Genomic DNA, 18347 nt, shown 5'->3' on the forward strand with positions numbered 1-18347 from the left:
TTAAATTATTTGTCTAGTTAAGTTCCCTTTAGCCATTCATTTATTTGCTCTGAGAATTCCAGACTTGGAAAATTATTTTTCTTTTTTTTTTTTTGTTCCCACTGCTGCTGTTACCAACATCGCTTTCTATCTTTATGTACTCTGTAGAAGTTGTGGAGACAATACAATGATTTTCATTCCATTGCTTACTATGTTGAAAATTTAATAAGCTCGCCTTTGGGGAAGATGGAGAGAGAAATCATGCACACAAAGCAACATTTGCTCCCACTATTGACTAGATGTCAAGCACACAGTATAAAAAGACATTGTTTAATGAACAGCATGCAGCATGGCAGTACTACTGAGCACTCCCTTTCAGAATGCAGGTTGTTGTATTTCTAAGATCAGATACCAACTAATCTAATTTTAATTTATTTTATTTTGAGGTTTGCTGTGGGGTGTTTAAGTTATTTCTTTCCCTGTATTTGTTTTCCTATTGATTCACTTGAAATGAAACTACAATTCTTGAAGTATCTTGAGAATCACTGGGTGGTTCATTTAAAGCCTTTATAAACAAAATAAATTTTAGAACAAGAACTGTCTAATACTGTTTTTCTTATATTGATGAATATCCAGTTAGAGCCAGTTTGGCCACACAACCTCTTTGTGCTTCTCACAACTATTTTTTCCTTAGGAATCCATCAGTGATTTCTATTGGTATTATTCTGGGAAGGATGTTATTGATGAACAAGGACAACGAAATTTTTCCAAAGCCATCCAGGTTGCAAAGCAGGTTTTCAATACTCTCACAGAATATATCCAGGTAAATTAATTTCATTAGAATGTTATGAACTTGAAAGAAAAGTCATCATATATTTGGCATAAAGATATAAAGGAGCTGGATATAGCATAGAAATATAATATAGATGCATTTATTCAACATTATTTTAGTGCATTTGTTTATGTATGAAGCAAAATAATAAAATATATGTATCTGTACCTGTCACTACTCTTTAGTATTTTCTTTAATTATTTTTTAGCACTGTGCTTTGCAATATACTGGGGGAAAAAAATCAGGAAACTGATTTTCTAGTGCCTTATATGAATATTGCATTAACCTTCTCTAAGGTTTTTCCAAATTTACAGAGCTACATAAGGAAGAAACAACTTGAAGATTTGTAATCAGCACTTCAGCACTTATTGTTTGAAGTTGCAAAGAGACACACACTTTGGGGGTCTGAGTTAGTATATTAAGATTCGGCTAAAACAGGCAGAATGGTTATTATGAGTAGGCATTTTTTACAGTCAGTGGTTTTATTAAATACATAATTCTATACATTTAATATTTCATAGGAGTTTCTAAAGGACAACCCTAAGCTATGCACTTACATGTATTTCTTCCTGTTTTTGTTGATTTTTTTTTTTTTTCCTGAACAATAGGGGCCATGTACTGGTAATCAGCAAAGTCTGGCACACAGCAGGCTGTGGGATGCTGTAGTTGGTTTTCTTCATGTGTTTGCCCACATGCAGATGAAGCTCTCTCAGGTATCTTTTTGTTTTACTTTTCCTGCATAAGTCACTAGCATGTTTATTAAAGAGAAACAAATGTTAATAAGTTTGAAACATTAATAACAATAGTTAGTAGGAAAAATAAAAGACAGAGATGATAGAATACAATAAAATGGAGGGAGAAAATTGCAAAACTAAAGCAGGTGTGAATAGCAAGCCTGTAATTGCATCACTGGCCACAGGTACAAAGCAGATTAGATCAAACTGCAAACAAAGTATATCACTGATATTCAAAAAGAACTCTCAGTTATGGTCTTTTGTACCAAAGTTCTCTCGCAGTGTTTTCTGCAGTTTCCTTTTATGCAGGACACATCATGTTTGTTGATGGCTCCTGCACTGAACCCTGGTTCATCATTATTAAACCCTAGTTCAACACATGTCTGCATATAACTTTTCACTCTTAGTAGAGAGTAGTCAGACCTTATAATGGGTGAATTTCTTTTGGATGTGAATTTCTTTTTGGATGTCATTTCATAAGCTGTAGAAATAGTGAAGGGGACTGGCAGAGACAGTTATTTAGAGTGTGAAAATGAGGTATGAGGAATCCTATCCTTAAGCAGTGCATTTTTCAACGTCTTAAATTTTTAAAAGAATTACACATTTTAATTCAATGCACTGATTCTAATTTTTTACATGATTTGATATTTTTAGAGAAAAATGTCATATGCTTGTGAAAATGTTATTGTTAAGAAATACATCTCTGAAATCTCTGAGGTTTTAGATTTCATTATTTGGCTCCAAAAGTGTCCATGTAAATATTCTTTGCATAAATAAAATAAGTCTTTCTCAGATTTTTTTTTCTCCCTGCCCTTGGAACTTTATGGATGAAAGTAGGCTGCTTTCCAACACTTGTGGATGTTGGGCTACAGGTACACTTCTTATTCCTTATGGCTAAATAGAAGTGTTTTTCCCACAAATGGCATCACAGTCAAACTTGATTTTCAAGAGAAATGCATTGAATTTCTCCTGAAGCGCATTTAAAAGTACCTGTAGATACTATTCAGGTTTTGAGACATCTTTGTTATTTTAAGAATTTTTAAATAGTCGGTATTTGGGTAGGCCATGTTGAAACCTATTGTGCTTTTTTCCTGTTCCACTAAAGCAAACTGGAAAGAAGTATTTTAGTTACTGACAGTGAATCAAACACGTAGTAGCTATGTGTTGATTATGAAATAGGATGTGGGTACTGGCAAGATTTGCTTTTACAGTAATGACAAGTTTATAGTCACAGCTGTGCCCAGAGTGGCTTCACAGCATCTTCAATTACTGAACCTAGAAAATAACGATACTCATCCTGCCTCTTCAAAGATAGCCCAGCAGCTTTGCATAGCAGGTGTGGACTTACTCCTGATGTTCTGTGGGATGACTGAAACAAAGTCTATTCCAAGTGTATCATTCCAAGTGCATCACTATAAATAGTGGTGGTGTCTTTCTCTTGCTTGGAGATCAAGTTTTTGGCTTCTGGAAACTCTCTGTGGGGTCTAGCAGAAAATACCAGAAGAGACATGGCCTCTTTTGTTTGTTTATATTTATTACAAGAATATATCAATATATTTTTCAGATTCTGTTGAAATATCAGTTTTCAAAAGTATTGAGTGTGGCTAAGTGGAGTTGTAAGGAGTTGCATATGGCTTTTGTCTGTAAGAGGGACCTGCCTATACTTGGGTTTTGTTTTCAATCATGAGTTTTCAGAGCACTTTTGGAGAACATTTGAAGCAAGATTTCAACAGGAGCAAAATTAGTTTGTTTGCGTTTTGTGGGGTTTTTTTTTGTTTTTTTTTTGTTGTTTTTTTGTTTTTGTTTTTTTTTAATTTTATTTTATTTTAATTCTCTATCTTGTACCAGGAAGCAACAATGTGATAATGGTAATGCTTCTTAAGAATCTAAGACAGCAAAAGAAAGTACAATTTTCAATCCAAAATAAACAAAGATCATTTGAGTTGTACATAACTTCTGTAGATAAAAGTTTTGTAATGAAAACTTACAGGGCAAATCAATTAAAAATCTTGTTATTTCCAAATTACGCAGTTTTCAATCCAAGATCCAAATTGTCATTGTTGATGGTGGAGTGAGTGCTTTAGACAATGTTTATTATAAAAGCTCTGTATTTGAGTCTGAAGAACAGAAAGAAAACCTTTTTGTATTTAAACTCCTTCACAGAAAGGGGTTTTAAATGATAGTAAACTCTTCCTTAGCTTCAGATTTTGTTAACAGTTCAAATTTAAGGAATTACAGAGGTGTGATTAAATCAGTATCCTGCAAGTTTTAATGATGGAAGATCAGATACATTTATAAAAGATGAGTTAGTTATTAAGAATATTGAACAGACAGATCTTAACCAGAATTACTTACTACACAGTATAAAAGCTAAAAACACTGATCAACTATAACACTAAATGTCAAAGCGCACTATATGAAAGCAATTCTGTTAAAGCAATTATAGCAGCTAGCTATAGCAAGCTAGCAGAAGAAACATTACGTAGATGAATCTCAGCACATTCCTTTTTATGGTGTACTTCTTCGTCTTTCAATCCTTGTGGAGAGGTGTCCCAAATGGATGGGAGAAATGCCATATGCTTCAAGTTTGTGGAAGAATATAACTGAATGAAAGTGGCCTGGGATTTTTAACGGAAAGAAGTTGGCTGGCAGTCATAGGCCTCTAGGTCAGTTTAGCAGCTTATCTGTCAAGTCTGACTTCAAAGGGACAGGTGTGTGTTTAAAGATGGTAAGCCAGACTGGCCTTTTAGCATATTCAACACTAAAAAATAGCACTATGTTAGCTCACCACAGATGGCTTTGCACTGCTTTATCTCCTGCCCGGGTTCCAGGCCAAGCAAATAAGCTTTATCAGGGCAAAGCATCCTGCCACGGCCATAAAGTACCTTGAGTTTGTTGTACCATTCACTGAAGTCCAACACTGCTCAAGTATTTGTTATCAATTGCATGATACAACAGCATATCACTGAGGAAGAAATTAAGTAGCTGAATAATTCTATCCAGATGGACTCCAGGTAAGTGACATAGTGAACTCAGTAAACCCAATGAGATAGGTGGCTAAAAAAAATCGATTTAATGCATGTCTAAGGATTTACTAATGGAACTTTATTAATAAATATTTTAGCATTTTATTTCAACTTTTCTTTTTCCCTTCAAAAAGTTCAGTGGCCTATAATGAAATTGCTCATTTTGCATGATGTTATACTTTGAACTCTGTGTGCTACTGCTATTGCTGTTTTTACAATTTTCCATAGCTCTAAACTTGATGACAACAAAAGTGACAATGTTTTAGCTGTCAGGAAACATTACAGAAGCATCATCTGTGGCTTTGACATACCCAGTTATTACTTCAGATCTTTTATCACGTTCAGTTTTATCTTTATCAAATTACTCTTTCTAAACAGATGATAATGTAAATATTCTGTGAGGAGTTAAGCAATTAAGTATGTTTTCACTTTATTACAATTTTTGACACTTCTAGATTTCTAATTTCTAAGTCTGCTTTTTACAAGGTGAAATACGCATGCACATGCATTTATAAATGTCAAAGAAAGCAATATATCTTTTATATTTATATACTGTCTTTGTTATTTAGGATTCCAGTCAAATTGAACTATTGAAGGAATTAATGGATCTTCAGAAAGATATGGTTGTCATGTTGCTGTCTATGCTGGAAGGTAGTAAAAATGTGAAATCTCTGTTTTGGTTGTTCTAGCAAAGTTTTTACGTTTGTCATTTTCTAAATTTGAAAGCTAGTGCTCTGTATTTCTTTGCATTTTTAATTTTCATGTCTCAATTGTGAGAAGACCTTTCAGGTCTGAAAGTGAATGGGAGATTTAAGTGGGGTAGTTGACATAGGTTATATTAATTCTGGATGCCAGAATGTTATAAAATCCAGAGCTAGCAGAAGTTTTGGTTTTTTCTGTGAACTTGACTGATCTTTTGGGTTAGATGAAGAATTTTTTACATTTTAAGTTGAAATCCTGAGTTCTGGGGATGAAACAATTTGTTGGTCATTTTATTAACAATCTTAATATATTGCATTTATTTTGGTATTGATCTTATCCATCAAGAACAGGCTTTATTAAACTAGTGACTATGTTCAAGGTCCTGGAATTATAATTCCTCAGGCTTTAGGCTCATAGAAGGTTACTGAAAAGCAAGGTAAATTAGTAGGCTGTGCTCAGTAAGGAACATACTGAGCTGCTTATCTAGATGGTAGTGAACTAGTGACATTAGATCTGTCTGTGCTGCACTATAGTGAAATTTATAATATGTTACCCACTTTTAGTACTGCATTAAATGTATGATCTCTCTCTACAGGCCTTGTTAATTTTTCCTTTCTATAATTGCAGATACTTAGTCACCTTTTTTTCCAAGTCTTAGGGTAGAGTTAATAGTGAAAGACTCCAGATTTCATAGCTAGCTTTCTCATGTGTGTTATCCAATAATTTATCATTCTTACTCTTTGGTGGCTTCACTAATCATTATAATATGCTTTTCTTTGCCAAAATATTTGCTGACATTATCTCTAATATCCTGTCATTACCTCTAGGTAATGTTGTGAATGGAACTATTGGAAAGCAGATGGTCGATATGCTTGTGGAATCATCAAACAATGTGGAGATGATTCTGAAATTTTTTGATATGTTCCTAAAATTGAAAGATTTGACTTCCTCTGATGCATTCAAAGAATATGACCCTGATGGTAAAGGGATAATTTCGAAGAGGGATTTTCACAGGGCAATGGAAAGCCATAAGCACTACACTCAGTCTGAAACGGAGTTTCTGCTGTCATGTGCTGAAACAGATGAGAATGAGACTTTGGACTATGAGGAGTTTGTAAAACGATTTCATGAGCCTGCAAAAGACATTGGTTTCAATGTCGCTGTTCTCCTGACCAACCTGTCAGAGCACATGCCCCATGATACACGATTGCAAACTTTCCTGGAGCTCTCAGAGAGTGTGCTGAATTACTTTCAGCCTTTCCTCGGACGTATAGAAATCATGGGCAGCGCAAAGCGCATTGAACGAGTTTATTTTGAAATAAGTGAGTCAAGTCGGACTCAGTGGGAAAAACCTCAGGTAAAAGAGTCAAAGAGACAATTTATATTTGATGTCGTTAATGAGGGTGGGGAGAAAGAAAAGATGGAGCTTTTTGTTAACTTCTGTGAGGACACCATCTTTGAAATGCAACTGGCTGCCCAGATCTCTGAATCAGATCTGAATGAAAGGTCAGCTAATAAAGAGGAGAATGAGAAAGATAATCCTGAGGAAGAAGATCCTAGAATGGGTTTCTTCTCTCTCATGACCATGAAGTCAGCTTTACTAACTCTCAAGTATAATTTAATGACTCTTATGAAAATGCTCAGCATGAAGAGTCTAAAGAAACAAATGAAAAAAGTGAAGAAAATGACCATGAAGGACATGGTCTTGGCTTTGTTTTCTTCCTACTGGAGCATTTTGGTGGGCTTACTACATTTCGCTTGTAGCGTTGTCCGGGGCTTTTTTCGCATCATATGCACTTTGCTGCTCGGAGGAAGCCTAGTAGAAGGAGCCAAGAAAATCAAGGTGGCTGAACTGTTGGCTAATATGCCAGATCCCACTCAGGATGAAGTGCGTGGGGAAGAAGAAGAAGGGGAGAGGAAACCAACAGAAGCTGCATTGCCTGCAGAAGACTTGACAGATCTGCGGACTTTAACAGAAGAGAGTGATCTACTCTCAGATATATTTGGTTTGGATTTGAAACGAGAAGGTGGACAGTATAAATTGATCCCCCACAATCCAAATGCTGGTTTGAGTGATTTACTGAGCACTCCCTCCTTAGCCCCAGTGCCCGAGGTACAGGAAAAAATCCAGGTAATTGTATCTTCTATTTCTGATATCTATTTCTCTCTTTCATATATTAAATGTAGTCTTGAACTAAAACTTGCATCTTTGTTTCTCTGGGTTTTATGACTTTTTTTTTGTTAAAAGAACCATGTATAATTACTGGTGTTTACTCTTTCTGATGTCACAAACTTGAATTTCCACAGCCTTCTCTAAGCACATAATCTTTTGGATTGCTTTTAATTCAGTGTTAAATTACCTCTCTTCATTAATGTAAATCAAATTATTCTCTTTTTTCAGATTTTCCATTGTTTAACAAAAAAACCCCAAAACCCCTAACATTCTGCATTCTGGGTATTCTTTTAACTAACTCTGTACTGTATAATAATATTTACACACAGTTTTTTAATCCTGGTTTTCTGTAGGAGAAGGTGAAAGAAGAGGAAAAGGAGGAGAAAGAAGAAACAAAATCAGAACCTGAAAAAGCCGAGTATGTATTACTTTAACCTCTGATCCTACAAAAAAAAAAGTGTTTTGTTTCACTGGAAAAAAACTCAGGTTCATTTGTACTCCTTTGCCTTTAATTTTCTGTCCATTCCCATTCCAATTAGGCTGGGGTGTTTTTTTAAACAATTCTCCTCATCTGTGCACATTTGCAAGGAAATGCCATGTAATAAGCACCACTCTGATTCTATAATTTCTCTTCCCAGAAGTATCCTTTGTAATGTTCATTTAATTTCTTTTAATGTGCTTAATTGTTTTGTTTTTTTTTTTCTTGGCAAATCTTAAAGCTGGAAAAAAAAAATTCCTGAAAACTTTGTAAGAGCACTTGAGTTCCAGAGACCTGCTATCCAGCAGTGGTAGAGACTGAATCTGCTTTGCCCTCTCCCATTTGCTATGAAATTTTGAGTTATTTGCATTTTGCAAAACCTTAGCATTCCAGTACAATTTTAATGAATTACAGAGTACACTCACATCTTTATGAAGATATTTGATCAATAATAATTTAAAACCTTTTAGGACATGTTAAAATCTAATGTTAATGCCATTAGCTCAGAATAAAATAGTGGAAAGCAAAATATAGTCCTTGGTTTTAACCAGGAAAAACTGTGAAGCTCCATCCTGTATTTTATGGTTCCTGATACATGTACATTCTTGTGTACAGTTTCTGTAGCTGATTTATCACTGTCAAAATTCAAAGAAGATCCCTTAGTTTTAAACTCTAATAATTACTGCTCTTCTGAGATGGCAAGCACTTGTCCATGACAAAAACTCTTCTTCTTAATCAGTGCAGCAAATTTCTAACTTGGCCATTATAATTTTGTGAGGGAGAGTCTTCCTGACTTTTGAAGGTCATTCACTGTTGATTGCTCTGCTTCACTGTGTGAGTTGCAGTAATACCTGTATTCTTGGCACTATTAGCTGCCCTGAAGCTACTCCTGACATGACAAATTTTCAAGTGAAAGTTTATCAAATGTCTTCTAGGAAGAGAAGCTGGCTTTGGACATCACTCATTCTGTTTGTAGATAGGAACAGAGAAATAAATAATGTAATTTAGAAGTTGCCTCTCACTCTGTTTTGGCTTCAAATGGACTTCTGTGATCTTTTCATCTATTATGCTGACAGTTCAAATTAACTTCTAAGGCAATTCACAGTTCTTTAGATCATGTGCTTGGAGAAGGCAGACCATGAACTCTGACTTTCTCTAACGACGCAGCATGGTGATACTCACACACCAGATGCTGACAAAATGTTACTTCATCTCCTCCTGGAGTGGGTACTTATGACTTCATCAGGTGGGCAGACATGCAGAATTTAAAACTTGAGGTTTGACTTGTAAATGCAAGAAGAACCAAAGATTTCTGCAGCCTTTGTGGGAACTAGATTGTTTAAGTGCATGACTTTGGAGGGGAGCACTTAAACACGTAGGCACTCATGCAGACATAGAGCTGCCAGCTTACAGACATTTTGTCACTGCAAGAATCATCTGCACAGTTGTGAAGAACCTCTGATAGGCAAAATTTTGATTACCTGCCTCTACCAACTAGCATTCCTACTTTAGGGTGCTGAACCAGTGAGTTCATCTGTAGCCTTAACCAGACTGTCACCCTTGAACTCTCTCGTCACTCTGGACTGAAGAGGGATATTTGTCATGTGCATGAACTGCATGAGTCATGGCAACTTGAGCCTTGTTAAAAGATGCAATAACCTATTTCAGCGTGAAATTTTAATTTAGCAATTTTATTAATTTGACATATTATTTTTCCTTCATTTGTATCCTAAGAGGAGAAGATGGAGAAAAAGAAGAGAAAACCAAGGAAGACAAAGGGAAACAGAAATTAAGACAACTGCACACACACAGATATGGAGAACCAGAAGTTCAGGAATCAGTTTTCTGGAAGAATATCATTGCATACCAGCAGAAGCTTCTTGTAAGCTGTTCTCTAGCTTATGTTTTTAGCTGTTGGCAGAGACTTGTACCACCATATTCTAACCATGTAAAGATAAATAGCGTCTGCTGGACCACATTGTTCTATCCACCATTTCCAGAAAAAAGGACATGAAGCAAAGGTTTAATGGGGATGTTAGAGAAAAGAAACACACAAATAACATAGTATACAAGATATTCATTCTCAGGAAGACAATTATCGTCCCAAACCTATTCGGAGATGACTGTGCATCATTGGAAAACATCCATGCATTTTTCTGGGAGTAAAATTCCTGAATTTTTACAGCAGTTAGTGAGACAGTAGGATTTCTCCTTCCCTGAGAGAGACTTCTGGGAAATTGCAAGCTCTCCTATAAAAAGAATCAACTAAGATACAATGCTTAACCTGAAGCAAATAAGAAAAGATGTTGCAGATTTTTTTTTTGTGTGTGAAATAGCAAGTCAGTGTTTGTCAAACTTTTCAAAACCTGTAGAAAAATAAGATTTTATGAACATGTAAACCTGCATCTGAGAGTCTCTCAGTAAAATATCGCATAATATTTTCTCCATAACTGCTTAAAATCCATGCTTTTATTATCTAGGATATTCCATTCATATTCTCTGAGGCCAGAGTGAAATGCAAAGCAAAAAGAAATACACTTTTGCTATGTATATGGTGTATAATTTTGTAGGGATGGCCTACTTCTAGCATGAGAATCTAGCAAAACTACAAAACTGCAGTCAAAATCTTATTAAGAAATTAAGTGTTTAAATTTGGCTTTTGAGCTGAGATACATTTTTAGGCTAGTCCCATTTCAATAATGTGAATTTAGCTAAATTTTTTTTCTAATAATAGTCTCATTTTATATTTCACTAATAGTCATCTATGATTAGGGCTGAAATTGGCAGAATTCCTTTTGGAGTGTTAAAACATTCAAAATGTGTGCTGTAAAGGTTTGTGTGTTGTCAGGAAGAGAAAAGGTATATTTCTGCAGTCCTTTTGATAGTGTGAAAATGTCAGAAAAGCTTTTTATTCATGTCACTTAGTTCACACATAAGTTTTTGCTGGCCTGGTAAAAATGCAGTTGATTTAGGAATAGAAAATATTTAAGATAAACTTATATGCGGGGGGTTTTGATGTTTTGGGGTTTTTTTTTTGTTTTGTTTGTTTTTTTTTTTTTTTTTGTAAAAGTAGCAATTTGCTATATGTATGAATATTGAACTACAGGGAAGATAGAGACTTCTGTATTATTAGATTACTCTTACATTGTGATATCTGTGTTGTTTCCAAGTATATTAAGAGGACAATGAAAAAGATATAAGAAGCAATTAGAAATCTTTCATCCTTTATGGAGTGAAATGGAAGGTCCTTTATTCATTATTGCACATGTACAGTAAGAGAGAACTTGTACATCACTCAAAATGTTTGTTGGTTTTGGTTTTTTTATATTTATAATTCTATTAAGAAGTTCCATAAGGGGAAAAAACCCTCAAAGAACCCCTCTCAGCAGCAACTTTCTAATGATGGTTGAATCTTTATTAGGCAAAGTATATTTATGTTCTGTCCTCTTTTCAGAATTATTTTGCACGAAACTTTTACAACATGAGGATGTTGGCGTTATTTGTTGCTTTTGCCATCAACTTCATCCTTCTTTTCTATAAGGTAAATTTCTCAAAATGCTACTTTTTAAGTTGCACACTGGAAAACATCTGGGTTTTGTAGTCAATATGCAGAAAAACTGCCTAGCTAACAGGTTAAATACCTGCTTCATCCTACCACTTCAGAAATCTAACATGATGACAGATGAAATGTTTGTGTGAAGTAAAAATACACTTCCAGTACACAAATAGTTGTTGACAAAGCATTGTGCTGGGACAAAGGCAGCGGGCTGAGAGGCACACCCTTGCCTCCGATGCTTCGTTTCCCAGTACAGTGAACCAGCCAAGCTGAGCCTTCATAGGTAACTAAAACTAATTCATGTCAGTTTAGATGTTTTCTTGTGCCATTATGCTCTCCCTGAAAGGGTATGTACATCCAGGAGTCACATCATCTTAAGCTGCCTAGAATATCACTGATTTAGTTAAGATTTTAGTAGCATTAATGCAACTCTAGGGACTTTGGACTTGAATAATTTTCTGGCAGAGAGCCGTGATGATAAAGACTACTGTCAGGGGCTTCTTCTAAGAGGGCCGTGCCCTTTCTTGACTTCGAAGTGATAAAATTCATCATGGACCAAATTTGGTAACATGGACAGACAGTGGAAAAAAGAGAAGAAAAAGCAATTTTCATGGACTGGTGTAACAAGATGAAAAGGTCTTGCTGAGGTATTCTTTGTGGACATTTTTATGCAAAAAACGAATTCTTTAAAGTTTCTTTACAGTTATATTGTCTTTGGTGTAATTTTTTTCAGCTCAGCAACTTAGCTTGTAGTATTGTAAAGCTCCTGTCAAAGGAATACAGTTGCAATATTAAGTGTTTTAAACAGGTCTCCACATCTGCTGTGACAGAAGAAAAGGAGCTTCCTGTGGTATCTGATGGTGAAAGTACCACGTTGAACATCCTGGAAAGTGATGATGAGAGGGTCATTGCAGTGCATTATGTACTGGAAGAAAGCAGTGGCTACATGGAGCCCACACTGAGGATTTTGGCCATCCTACACACAGTCATCTCATTCTTCTGCATCATAGGGTATTATTGTTTGAAAGTAAGAAAAAAAATTAACTCTTTTTTTATCAGTCTAGCAAGAACAAATTCAACCTGCTTAAGCAGGTTGGGGCACTGTGTAAAGAAATCTGTTTTGTTAGTAATGTACACAGAAAGTGTGTGTTAGGTGATGTATCTGTTCAGGAGGCTGTAGGCCAGAGTCTGATTTGCTGTCAGTCAGAAAGTTACAGTAGTAACTTACTTCAGAAGCTGCTTGTGACTGCCAAAGACAAGGTGTGAATGCACATGACACAGATGACAGTTTTAGATTACTAGTCTGTCAATTAGTAGTCTGTCAATTAGGTCATTTGAAAAGAATGCAGCATTTTGGACTACTGCTGCTGCTTATTGTGATTCTATAAAATGCAAGCTGTTCATACAAACACTGTGCTGGTAGAGTTTTGGCAGGAGCTTAAGCATCTTTTAAAGGAATATCTTGGAGAAGATCTCTGTGAGGGATGTGAAAATTAAAGATGCCACTTCTGTTGGCAAAATGCTAATTGTGGTCTAAGAAAACCAAATTTCATAAATCTCTGGTGCTGGGAGCAGTTTTTTTACATGTTCTTCCCCCATTTTTACACACTCCCAGGGCAAAAACTGGAAGTCAAAGTGCAGGATAGTGCTAAATTAAATGGACTCTTGGTATGACCCAGCTTCTTATTTGTCCTTATAGCTTTATTAAGGTTTTATGTGGTCCTTAATATTTTTCTTTTCCTCTTTCAATGGCTAGTAATTTATTCTGTGCTAAAAGACACGATCTACATTTGTAGCTCAGGGAAATGGTCATCATATTACTACTTTTAGTGTTGATTTTTTATCTCTACTTTAAGTATCCCTACAGGTCAATAGATACTAAACCATTTTTTTGTTCCATTGGTTGCCATGCAGCATGAAAGCTTAGGTTTCTGGTTTTTGACATGTTTTCTTCTCACACATCATACTTTTTGGTTTGTTTCTACTATGACTTTTTATGCTACATTTTTTAAACTTTTATTCTCTGACTAGAAAGGGAAAAACTTTGCTATCAATATTTATCTTAATTAATTGACTTCTTTCCAATTCTGAAACAAAAATATGGTCCAAATATGGTTTCAGTCTCTATTTTGGAGATCTTTAAGTCCAAAATATTCTGAACTGCAGGCATGTGTGTAATAAGTTTGCTTCTAAATATTGCTTAGCATGAAATCCCTTACATTTTTCTCATTTAGCTGTCTGAAAATAGTGTTGAAACTCTTTTTTATTGTATCTATTGTAATCACCATGTTGCTTGAGTAGTCTTAATTTTCATTATACTCATGTCCATTAGTATACTGAAGTAGTAATAATCTTGACTACTATTACAGTCAAAGTGGGTAATGCAAGGTGGGTGAATTCTGGGGATCTGTGAAGTAGTTCCAGGAAAGAGTAGAGTTTATTTTTTTCTGGTAACAGATTTCTTAGAAAAATTCACTCAAATTGGACCACTATTTACATCTGCCTTCTTGAAATGTACTTTTGAAGTCATCCAGCTGATGAAAGAGAGCTGTAGGTAAAGCCTGGCTAGGTGTCTCAGCTGCTGACAATTCTTTTTTGTTGCTTACCGTCTTTGCTCTCTGCAGCAAAACACTTTGTTTCCCACTGTGAAACCTCAAAAATTCTTTAACAAATAAAAGAAGCCTCTTAACTTCTCTGGGTATCAAAATGAAATAAAAAAATGTCATCCCAAAATAATATTTAGAACTAGAATTTCGAATGATTAAAAAAATATTTTAGCTCTCTTTCACTTGACTACCTCTAATCCTCTCATAGCACTGAAAAACTGTTTTTATCTGAAGGATCCCTCTTCAGATGTTTTGAGCATCTTTTTACAACTGTTTAGTATGCTGTAGTTTAATGATTCTGAATAACCTGATCCTAGTGTATCAATACCTTTTCTGTCTTCTAGGGAATTGTTAAGTCTTTTAATTTTTAGTCTTTTAAAGTACTATTTTTGGTTTCTTCAGTTCTGATACATATTTCTTCATAACAACCAGCTTTTCTTAAAGTTTGCAGACATATCAGTGCATTTTACATAATTTCTGTATTTTCTTTCAACTGCAGGTTCCACTGGTTATTTTTAAGAGAGAAAAGGAAGTAGCAAGGAAATTGGAATTTGATGGGCTATATATAACTGAGCAGCCATCAGAGGATGATATTAAGGGACAGTGGGATAGACTTGTAATCAACACACAGTGAGTTTTTACTTACTCTGTCTCATTATAGCCCTGTAAGTAATTGCTCTTCTGTTTCCCCAGTTACATGCTTATCATTCATCTTGTCTGAAATAAACATTTATTAGAGATATACCTCTAGCAAGGATATACAAAATTTTCAGGCACCTGCAAGGCTAATGTTTACTATAATTTTTACTATTACTATTTAATCTTATGCATTCCCAATATCTTGCCTTAAAATTATTTCTCTTCATAAAAGAAAAAAGAAGCAGGATGGGTTTGTTTTGGCAAGGACAGTGATGGTGGTTGTGCATTGCTGTCAGTTCAGGTGTGAGCTGTGCTTTGCATCACATGTTTAAAGTTCTGTTTCTCTGCCTGGTGGGGCCGTGTGTGGGATGTAGCTGCTCTAGAATCCTGTCTGCAGGCATTGGCTCTGCTGTGCTTCTCACGTTTACATGGTAGGCTGAACACCATTTGGCAGCTTTCACTCCAGAGGGTTCACAAGTGACTGACTGGTGTTAGCCACATAGAGACTCTTAGAAACAGAGTGGGTATATATTTGTCTAAAATGTAATCTTGTTTATCTGTGTTTTTCAGGTCTTTTCCAAATAACTATTGGGACAAGTTTGTGAAAAGAAAGGTAAGGCTTATTTTTAAAAAGATTTATGAGGTTAAAATAAAATTCTAAAGCATATTTCTGTTCATGTTGGGAGGAATGTGGATTACACTTCTTTGAAATATAACTTTGATTCAGTGTAGATTTCCATATTTACAATTTTAAAATACACAGAATTCCTTAGCACATTCTTACCACTTCTTTTATATATATTTCAAACTTTTTCTACATACAGATTTTGTATAAAACAGGAATTCAAATACATTCATGAAATTACATGAAGAATTTTGTGTGTACTTGTATGTATGATGCAAATTATATAAAATATCTTGTCTGTATTTATGTATTCACCTCCATTCGCAGAGAATGGTGTCCCTCACCCAATAGAAGGTTAAAAAGTAATTAATACGAAGACAGGACAAATTGAGATATTTAAGCACAGGGCATAATCAGGCAACTATAACTCTCTGAAAGGTATATACATGCACTGGCCTTTTTTGTCCCTTACTTCTCTATTTTCCCATGGCTTTTCTTCCCCAAGTCACCTAAATCCATCCCTTTCTCCATCTTTGCTTTCTCCCTGTAACATCCAATAGCATCCCACTTATAGGATGCATAGTGTATGCATCCTTTGGCAGTAATCCTCTTAGTCTGACAGGTGATCTGGAGAGCTTTTACCAGTGACTCATTTTTATGGGTTTCAGATTTGGGTCTGAGACTCTTCTGGGACAGCCCTGGGAGGGACCAGGCAGAGCATCCATTCACTGTGAATCCATAGTTTGGGTTCCTGCCTGCCCCTGTGCCACTGTTGTCCTCTAGGCTTGAGCATTCTTAAAAATGCCATTTAAAATGTTTTATCAGCTTGCTCTTAAGAAATAAATCTAATGCTTGTACAATAGCTTACAGCAAAAAGAATCTTTTCAGTGTGTTTGGTCACAATTGAAAAAGGGGGTGTGCATGCTACTGGATCAGATTTACCCCTCATTCACACTTCAATGCAAATCTTGTGTCATACTTTTAGAAATGTGTGTTTTTTAATACTCTTAGCTCTTCTGCTTTGTAACAGTCTTAGGTCAACGTGACCAAAAAAATTCCTTCAGATTGTGTACTCATTTTGCTGTGGAAATTTTTTTTTTCATATTTTAGGTAGTTATATAGAGATTTCTATCTGTCTGTCTAAGCAAAGGGGAAGCAGTAGCTCTCACAGAGTTCTTGAGAAAGAAAATTAAATTCTACATTGCTTCTGTCACTGTAGATGGTCAAGGAAGGCTCAAATCAAAAGGAAAGGAGTATGGTTTTAAGTTATGTGTAAGACTTTAGCTTTGGCTGAGGAACTACGCTGTATGATTTAACTGTCTTCAAATATACTATTTTGCAATTAATGTCTTCTTTTATATATATTTGTATTTTAATCCCCAGTCTACAAAATAATCCATATAATGAAGCACTGTTTTCAGGCTTGCTACGAACAAAGCTTCTCTAAAAATCTAAAAAATTATCAATAAATATTTGAAGCCTTTCCTATTAGAAAGCTGGCAAAATACCTCCTCACCTGCAGGAGACACTGAGTTATGATCTTGTTATAGAAAAATTTGTATTTTTTTGACTATTCTTTTTGAAATGAGTAGAGACATAATATTTAGGAAGGAGCTGTGTGTTCAGTCAGAATGAAAGCAAGTAAATGTTCATTTACAGCAAAATTACTTATGAAACATGTTGAATTTTGTAAGAAAGAGATAGGGGCTAGTTTAAATTCACTGAAAATAGTTATTTGCCGTAACTCTATGTTCAAGATCTTGTGATCACAATGTCATGAAGCACTGTTTTCAGGCTCCTTGTATGTTAAACCTCTTGTCTTCATATCCTGGTCAAATAACTGCTGATCTACCCCACTAATGAGTATTTTTGAATATTCCTTCCTTTAGGTAATGGATAAATATGGTGAGTTCTATGGCCGTGACAGGATCAGTGAATTACTAGGAATGGACAAAGCTGCTCTTGATTTTAGTGATGCTCGAGAAAAGAAAAAACCAAAGAAGGATAGCTCCTTTTCTGCTGTGTAAGCATTTGCCTACAGTGTGTTTGTGATTTGGGTTTTGTTTGTTTCTTTTTTTAAATTTTGTTGGAGTTTTTTGTAAGTTAAAATCAAGCATTCAAGGTTTGTCATTCAGACAAAGCATCTGTTGCTCATTTATGTATATTTGCATAAGAAATCAATTCTTATGTTGAATGATACAGTAAATTTATTTAATTATAGACAATGTATATGCAGGATTCCTCTGGTTTTTTAGGTATGTAGATTTAGTTTGGTGCACAGCAGCTTGAATACATCACATTCGCACTCTTTTGATAATGTCATCACAGCTGGGCTGGAATCTCCTTTTCAAGTTTTCAGTTCAGCTCTGCTGGAAAGAATAGGCAAAAATGGGACTGTGTGTTCTGATTATAAAGAAATTATGAAATAAATTTAAATGCTAGTGACCAGTAAAATCTGGGAATTGGATGATTAATCTTCACATTCTTTTATAATTTGTTTTCCCTAAACTATGCATTTATATATCATTTGGGAGACAAATAAAGAGAAGCCCCTAGACTTTCAGAGTAGTAAATTCTCCTTTGTAGAACAGGCTTTTATGAAGCACTACAAAAAAAGTTTTTTCCAGTTCTGCATTATAAAAAAGGTATTCAACTAGATAGAACATATTTTAACAGATGGAATTTTAATGCTACAGAGATTCTGATGTAAGAGTTTATTTAAAGTTTTCTCTAAAAGCAACATTTTTTCTATGAGTGTGCAAGGATTATGAGAAGTAGGCAGTGAGACTACTGGTAGATTAGAAGTGCATTGAAGCAAGAGCTGATTTTATAAGGAAGACTCTTTTATCCATCTTTATAAATGATGGATATTAATAAACCAGGAGTCTGTCTGAACAGTCAGGTGCAGTGTAAAAGCTCAAGGACTCTGTGGCATTTCAGTATTAAACAAAATTTAATACTGTGGCAGGAGTACTTTCTGGAATGCTTTCTTCCACG

At 35.1% G+C, this 18347-nt stretch overlaps 1 protein-coding gene across 1 annotated transcript in view; it reads left to right on the top strand.

Annotated features, from left to right (window-relative positions):
• The window catches only part of RYR2 (ryanodine receptor 2), a 386286-nt gene that overhangs the window by 352729 nt on the left and 15210 nt on the right, over window positions 1-18347 (top strand). The window contains exons 87-97 of the mRNA XM_053974163.1: window positions 674-802; window positions 1420-1524; window positions 5141-5222; window positions 6101-7410; window positions 7803-7864; window positions 9659-9806; window positions 11379-11465; window positions 12289-12507; window positions 14586-14716; window positions 15296-15338; window positions 17240-17373. Of these exons, the coding sequence (XP_053830138.1) occupies window positions 674-802; window positions 1420-1524; window positions 5141-5222; window positions 6101-7410; window positions 7803-7864; window positions 9659-9806; window positions 11379-11465; window positions 12289-12507; window positions 14586-14716; window positions 15296-15338; window positions 17240-17373 (2450 nt within the window). The remainder of the gene's footprint in view (window positions 1-673; window positions 803-1419; window positions 1525-5140; window positions 5223-6100; window positions 7411-7802; window positions 7865-9658; window positions 9807-11378; window positions 11466-12288; window positions 12508-14585; window positions 14717-15295; window positions 15339-17239; window positions 17374-18347) is intronic.

This window comes from Vidua macroura, chromosome 3 (assembly GCF_024509145.1).
Source record: "Vidua macroura isolate BioBank_ID:100142 chromosome 3, ASM2450914v1, whole genome shotgun sequence".
NCBI classification, from domain to species: Eukaryota; Metazoa; Chordata; class Aves; order Passeriformes; family Viduidae; genus Vidua; species Vidua macroura.